Source organism: Nothobranchius furzeri, chromosome 7, assembly GCF_043380555.1.
Source record: "Nothobranchius furzeri strain GRZ-AD chromosome 7, NfurGRZ-RIMD1, whole genome shotgun sequence".
NCBI lineage: Eukaryota > Metazoa > Chordata > Actinopteri > Cyprinodontiformes > Nothobranchiidae > Nothobranchius > Nothobranchius furzeri.
This window is the reverse complement of record NC_091747.1, coordinates 64,702,437-64,709,936: the sequence shown is the minus strand read 5'-3', so window position 1 is coordinate 64,709,936 and position 7,500 is coordinate 64,702,437. Positions and strand designations below refer to the sequence as shown.

The 7,500-nt window shown below is 46.8% G+C and overlaps 1 protein-coding gene across 6 annotated transcripts in view; it reads right to left on the bottom strand.

Moving 5' to 3' along the window:
* nub1 (negative regulator of ubiquitin-like proteins 1) overlaps nucleotides 1-6,294 on the bottom strand; it is a 33,722-nt gene extending 27,428 nt beyond the window's left edge. For 3 of the 6 annotated variants that reach the window (XM_070553538.1, XM_015941751.3, XM_054736201.2), the window contains exons 1-4: nucleotides 6,009-6,148; nucleotides 5,283-5,404; nucleotides 4,275-4,442; nucleotides 8-72 (exon numbers count right to left, since the gene is read on the bottom strand). In XM_070553538.1, the coding sequence (XP_070409639.1) occupies nucleotides 8-72; nucleotides 4,275-4,442; nucleotides 5,283-5,399 (350 nt within the window). In that variant the 5' untranslated portion in view covers nucleotides 5,400-5,404; nucleotides 6,009-6,148. Of the gene's footprint in view, nucleotides 1-7; nucleotides 73-4,274; nucleotides 4,443-5,282; nucleotides 5,405-6,008 lie in introns of all 6 variants that reach the window. The other 3 variants (XM_054736202.2, XM_054736203.2, XM_070553537.1) reach the window with 3 other exon arrangements.
* Between the last annotated feature and the right edge of the window lie 1,206 nt (nucleotides 6,295-7,500).

The following is a 7,500-nucleotide window of genomic DNA, read 5'->3' as shown; positions in this document are numbered from 1 at the left end:
TGTTTACCGGTCTGCCACCTGCTGCAGCGGGACATCCAGCCTCGTTTCCAGGTAGGTCTTCTTCTTTGGATCCTAAAAACACCACAAGGTGTCAGTGGTGATCTGAACCATAAATGTCCTCCAAACCAAACCAAACCAGTTTATTTATAAAGCACATTTAAAAGCAGCTTGGCAGCTAACCAACGCATTTAGACCCAGAGTAAGAACAAGGTCTAGAGTGTGCCCTCTGCTGTGTGAGGGGCCAGAAACAAGCTGGGTAAAGCTGAAGGAGTCCAAAAGAGGTAGAGGGATCATCAACGTGGATGCTAAAGTCACCATCCATCACCAGTCTGGACAGCTTCACAGTGGAGGACAGAACGTCTCTAAACTCCTGAAGGAAAGAGCCGTTTGGACCCGGTGGACGATAGACCACAGCACAGTAGAACGTAGGAATGTGAGAAAATATCAACCAGGCATTATATCGTGATATGTTTTCCTGCACTATTATATCGATATTGAAAGCCGTGTATCAAATTTTGGAAGAATTTACATGCAAACATTAGTGTATTTTCTTTTTTTGGTGTAATTTAAACACCGGCCGCTGGATGGCAGCAGTGTGCTATGGGTTTTGTTTCCACCATTTAAATGTAAATCCCTCTGTTATGGTGCAGAAACCTCATGTTAAACATGTTACGTGTCACTTTGGACTGTTTACTGAACATTCAACAATAAACTCGGTCTAAAAAATGGCTACTATCGTCTGGCTGAATATATCACAATATATCGTGATACATCCTATCGTCTCACCTGTATTGTGATACGTACAGGTACTTCTAAAAAATTAGCATATTGTGATGAAGTTCATTATTGTCTGTAATGTACTGATAAACATTAGACTTTCATATATATTAGATTCATTACACACATTACTAATATTGATGATTTTGGCGTACAGCTCATGAAAACCCAAAATTGCTGTCCCAAAGTGAGCATATCATGAAAAGGTTCTGTAAACAAGCTATTAACCTGAATCAACTCATTAACTCTCAACACCTGCAAAAGATTCCTGAGGCTTTTAAAAACTCCCAGCCTGGTTCATTACTCAAAACCACAATTATGGGTAAGACTGCCGACCTGACTGCTGTCCAGAAGGCCATCAATGACGCCCTCAAGCAAGAGGGTAATAGCCTAGTGAACTAGACCACATTCTTGCTTTGCAAAGTTTGGTCTAGGAACGCTCCATTAGAGCCTCCGCAGCTCCTACCAGGACTCTGGCTAGCCAATCACAGCTCTCTAGAGGGGTTTCAAACACATAAAGAGCTGTGATTGGTCCATAGTGGTGGGCCCATCATAGTGCTCTATCTGCTTAGTGAACAAATCACAGAGCTTTATCCACTTTGTGGGCCAATCAGGGCACTCTAAGTGCCTGGTGGGTGGGACGATGCAACAGAGTGAAACAAGAGTATGTCACATTCATTGTCCAGCGGCATGCGGAGATCATTTGAAAGACAACGGTAGAACCCGCCCCACAACCGAGAGCCGTCCATGGAGTGTGGCCAGACTAATAATACATTTATTTAGTCTGGCTTGCCAGGCTAAGAGGGTAAGGCACAGAAAGAAGTTTCTGAAGGAATAGGCTGTTCCCAGAGTGCTGTATCCAGGCACCTCAGTGGGAAGTCTGTGGGAAGGAACAAGTGTGGCAGAAAGCGCTGCACAACCAGAAGAGGTGACCGGACCCTGAGGAAGATTGTGGAGAAGGACCGATTCCAGACCTTGGGGGACCTGCGGAAGCAGTGGACTGAGTCTGGAGTAGAAACATCCAGAGCCACCGTGTACAGGCGTGTGCAGGAAATGGGCTACAGGTGCCGCATTCCCCAGGTCAAGCCACTTTTGAGCCAGAAACAGCGGCAGAAGCACCTGACCTGGGCTACAGAGAAGCAGCACTGGACTGTTGCTCAGTGGTCCAAAGTACTTTTTTCAGATGAAAGCTAATTCTGCACGTCATTCAGAAATCAAGGTGCCAGAGTCTGGAGGAAGACTGGGCAGAGGGAAATGCCAACATGCCTGAAGTCCAGTGTCAGGTACCCACAGTCAGTGATGGTCTGGGGCGCCATGCCAGCTGCTGGTGTTGGTCCACTGTGTTTTATCAAGGGCAGGGTCCATGCAGCTAGCTATCAGGAGATGTTGCAGCACTTCATGCTTCCATCTGCTGAAAAGCTTTATGGAGATGAAGATTTCATTTTTCAGCACGACCTGGCACCTGCTCACAGTGCCAACACCACTGCTAAATGGTTTACTGACCATGGTGTTACTGTGCTCAACTGGCCTGCCAACTCTCCTGACCTGAACCCCGTAGAGAACCTGTGGGATATTGTGAAGAGAAAGTTGAGAGACGCCAGACCCAACACTCTGGATGAGCTTAAGGCCGCTATCGAAGCATCCTGGGCCTCCAGAACACCTCAGCAGTGCCACAGGCCGATGCCTCCATGCCACGCCGCACTGAAGCAGTCATTTCTGCAAAAGGATTGCCGACCAAGTATTGAGTGCATAACTGAACATCATTATTTGAAGGTTGACGTTTTTTGTAATGAAAACACTTTTCTTTCATTGGTCGGATGAAATATGCTAATTATCTGAGATAAGAATTTTGGGTTTTCATGAGCTGTACGCCACAATCATCAATATTAAAATCAATAAAAGGCTTGAACTACTTCAGTTGTGTGTAATGAATCTAATATGTATGAAAGTCTAATGTTTATCAGTACATTACACACAATAATGAACTTGATCACAATGTGCTAACTTTTTTAGAAGGACCTGTATATCACCAGGATTTCACCAATACACATCCCTGGTCCTTACGCCCGACTTTAATCAGCTGCAGCTCAAAGGAAGCAAAGTGACCAGAGGTTGTAGAGCTACATGGAAGATGGTCTCTGAAAACAACAGCTAGGCCTCCACCACGACCAGAACCCCGGGGCTGGCTAAGAAAAGAATAACCACTCGGGCAGAGTTCAATCAGAGCAGAATAATCAGATGTTTGCTGCCAAACTTCAGTCAGAAACAGAAAATCCAGGTTTTTAGAGAGAATTAGATCATTGAGCAGGAAGGACTTATTGCTAACAGAGCGGGTATTTAATAGAGCCATGCTGAGTGAGGTGGAGGAATCAGAAACTACAGAAACAGCTGGAGTTAGTGGACGTACATTAGCAGGGTTAGATCCACGGTGTTTATAAAAACCACTTATGGAGGGAACAGGAGGAGAAACCACTGAGGAATGAGGATCAACAAACCTGAGGAAACATGGATGAAGAGACAGCGACTGCATCGCGATCCAGCGGGAATAGAGAGGCAGAGCTAACGTCCTCAAACAAAGGAGACGTAGCTAGAAGATCGCGGCGATGCTTACTAGCTAAACCAGGCTTTAAGGGGATTCCTGATCGTTTCCTCCGAGTTTTCACCAGGACCAGAAAAACGTCACTAGAGCTGCTCAGCTTGGGTTCAACTCCCAGTGGGGTACAATGAGTCCCAGCGCGTCCTGACCAATCAGACAATCAGAAGAATAAGAGTCTGGCGATCGTACAAGATGGTAGCCGTACACTACTGAAGAAGACTGCAGACAAAAGCAAGGCAGAAAGGAGAACGTTAGCAGAGAAAAGCTTGAAAAGGTTGCTAGTAGCTGGCAAATCCAAGCACAGGCGCCATCTTGTTGCCAGCTGGAAGCAGAAGTGTCCCCACCAGGAACCTACAGCCCATTTAAAGGTGCAACAGGATTGTGTTTACACAGCCTTCTCAGGAACGCAGATATCTCCAAGCATGTGGGCGGAGCTAAAGAGGCACGGAGAAGGCTGTGGTGTCCTTCCTAAGCGCCACAAGTTAGTAAACAAAAGCAGGTGTGAGAGGGCGTGTTTGTTTTGGACACCCCAACATGCTGCTTCCTACTCTGTCACAGAGCAGCGCTGCTGCCGTGGACTCGTCTCACAGCAGTCGCTTTGCCTCGCCGCAGCCGGAGCGCCAGGGCGAAGCTGCAGTCAGACATGTTTACTCCACTACACCCAGACTGATGATGGGAATCTACCGCCGGCTGACTCTACCCGCACCAATCAGAGGCTCTCACTAGCAGGTAGGCATGAACTTCAGCCAGCCAATCAGTCCGTAGATGGTGTGATGGGTTGGCTCAAGCAGGGCCGAAAAAACGGTCAGCTCTTCACGAACAATGTAAACACAGCGACCCCAGCAGGGCAGACCGAGCTGACCCGAGCGGTCGGATGGGGCCAGGAGGAGTGGGTCTGCACCTTCTTGTTTTCTCTGGGTAGCAACAGCTCCAGCGTAGCCACGCTCGTCTCTCTGAAGGTCTTGTTTCCTTTCCCTCTCTTCACAGCCTGACCTCGGATTGACTCCAGGGCGCCCCCTACCACCACCACAGGGAGACGCAGCAGAGGGGCGTAACGCTCTGCCAGCTCCTGGTGAAGGAACAGAGAACACCTGAATAAAAATGGCTGTTTGATCTGTCTGGCGAACTAAGAAATGGGAATAGTGGGTCTTAGTCTCCTCCCCTTTCCGGTCGGCTTTTGGGTCCCTGAGCAGATCTAAAAAGAGCTATTCTCTGATCCACTTTGCCTCACGCCCTGGATCGCACTCGTTGTACTTCCGTTTAAATGAAAACTAATGACGGGAGTTTCGACCACGCCAGTCCCGTACTTTAATATTTATCAGCTTGTAAAAGTTCGTAATAGCATGACTACAAATCAGACATGGCACATCGCACCTATGACGTCACCACAGAATCTCCTCCCCCTAGCATAGCTGCTACGCACCACATGACCAGATTTGTGGTGGTTCTTTCCTCCTGAAGGAAGGATTTGAAGTTTGCTGCACTTACAGCCATCCTCCTCTGGTTCAATGTGGTAAGACGCATTTGTAGTCCTCCACCAAACCTAATATTACTTTTGTCCCCGTTCGAAAATAAGCGCTTTCTTGGCATCAGAATGTGTCTTTAAAATTCACGGACATCATCTGTGAAATCCATGGCACATAACAAAGAGAATAGAAAATAGCTTTTAGTCCCGTTGACTTCATTCCTTCGTTCTTCCGGGACCCGAGGTCCGGAGGTAGATGGGCGGGGCTTAGCTCCCTATGAACATCTGATTCAATGAATGTTGAGTTGGAAAATAAAACACAAACGTTTTTATTAATAACTCGGCTGAATCTGTTCAAACTTATTAAATAATTAACTTTGTTCATTTCAGGCTGGAGGTGTTGTTGTTTACACATGCTTGTTTATTTACTAACAAGTGACCGACCTGCAGGTGCTGCAGTCCAGGCTGGTTGTCATCCTCGGTGTAGGGAGGATTCCACAGCTGGATCCTTTCTAGCTTCAGCAGGCTCTTCAGCTTCGCCTCGGTGTTCTGCTCAGTCATGGTCTCTGAAAACAACAAGTAAACAAAGACTAAAGGACAGGAGGAGGGAGGGGCGTTCTACCTGGGTGGGACACAGCTGAGTCTGATGGTCTCTGTGATGGACTGGTGACCTGTCCAGGTGTAGCCCCACCCAGTAACAGCTGGAAGAGAACCAGCATCCTCAGACCCTGAACCTTTTATTTTGAAAAGTCAAATCGCTGGACGTCTTCCCAGTGCATCATGGGAAATGCAGCAATCGGCGTTAAGGGGTCTGAAGAAGAAAAGACCGGATTTAACCGCATTTGTAGAAGAGTTTAGAGAACCAGACTTGGGTCTCTGCGCAGCTCCGGAAGCCTCCAGCAGCTAGCAGCTAACTAGCATCATGTTTCAGAATAACACTGCTTTGGTAAAAGTCAGAGCGCTACAGTAAACTAGCAGCGTCACTGCGATAAAAGACGGTTTAATCTAACTAAACCCGACGTATTTAATAACAGTTTTAGGATAACTGACTCAGATAGTTCAGATTCAGATTTACTGGCCAAGTAAAAGCACATTTACAAGGAATTTGTCTTCGGTAGATGTTCGCTCTCTAAAACATACAACAACCGCAATAAATGAGAAGAAAAATACCTAAAAACACATAAGAACATGTATACACACACACACACACACACACATATCCTGCTAACTGTTAGCTCTATGATGCCATCTTTCAGTGTCAGCATTCAAGTACGAGAGGAGCTCAACGGGCTTCAACTCCGGTAAACCTCCGTTACCGTGGCGTTTCGGGTTCCGTGGCGTGGTTTTGATCAAGCAGACTCCTTGGAGCGCCACAGATAGAAGCGACCAACAAGAGGTCTCACTCCGACCACCTTTGCGTTCTGCTGATTACGTCACGGTCACGACATAAACGATCTTTGAACCGACTTACGGTTCCTGGTGAGGGTCAAATCTCATTCAGGCTGTTTTTTTTTATCTAATAATAAAATGAAACGGAACAAATCTGAACTGCCGTCAAGCCAGCACTCCTTTGATTTTTACGGACGCAACTGCACGAGGCATCATGGTGCCCTCGTTTGAGCGTGCCTTTCAAAATAAAAGCGCACTTTCAGGATGTGCGTCTTGTCTGAACGTGCTGATGAACAGATTGAACAGATTTCAAAGTTTGTGTTAAATTGTGTGTAAAATAAAACTTAGTTACCAATTTATAGTGAAAATTGTCTTTAGTGTCAACTTTGATTGCACTTTATTTTCAAAAGCCACATCAGATCCTTATGAAAGTTGGGGAGGATGTAGTAGTCCATGTGTACTTTAAGACCCTAATTGGAATGATGCTGCAGAATCAGTTTTTGAGAAATTAACCATTGAATATAGTGAAAATTGTCTTTATATATGTACACACACATTAGATACATATATGAACCAGGAAAAGGGAGTGAAAGTGATGTTGTGGTTTGTTTGTTTCTCTTTTCATTATTTGTAAATCACAAACCTCATATCAGCTTACGTGGCATGAGGACTTCACTGTGGGGGTGGGGCTAAAGAAGTATTTATTTCTGCATACTCCCATGTTTGACATAAATATACTACTACTACTACTACTAATACTACTATTACTACCACTGCCTCCCTCTCCCCAGCCACTTGGACCAGCTCCTCCGGGGGAATCCCAAGGCGTTCCCTGGCCAGGTGAGAGACATAGTCCCTCCAGCGTGTCCTGGGTCTACCTTTAGGTCTCCTCCCGGTTGGACGTGCCCAGAAAACCTCACCAGGGAGGTGTCCAGGAGGCGTCCTGACCAGATGCCCGAGCCTCCTCAACTGGCTCATCTCGATGTGGAGGAGCAGCGGGTCTACTCCAGGTGGCCAAGCTTCTCATCCTACAGTTTGCAGGGCTCAGGTGGACGGGCATCCCAGGGCCTGGAAGCAGCGGCTGAAGAGGCCCGGGCGCCCACGCTGCAGAGGGTTACTGCTGAATCAGAGCGATCTGACATGAGAGTTGGTCCTAGACGCTACGTTTGTTCTAGAGAGGAAGAGTACAGTCCTGGACCGGGGGCACTAGCAACCCAACACACATGAGTGGAAGTGTGACGTCATTTGTCCCATAAGTCCGTAAGAATGTTCT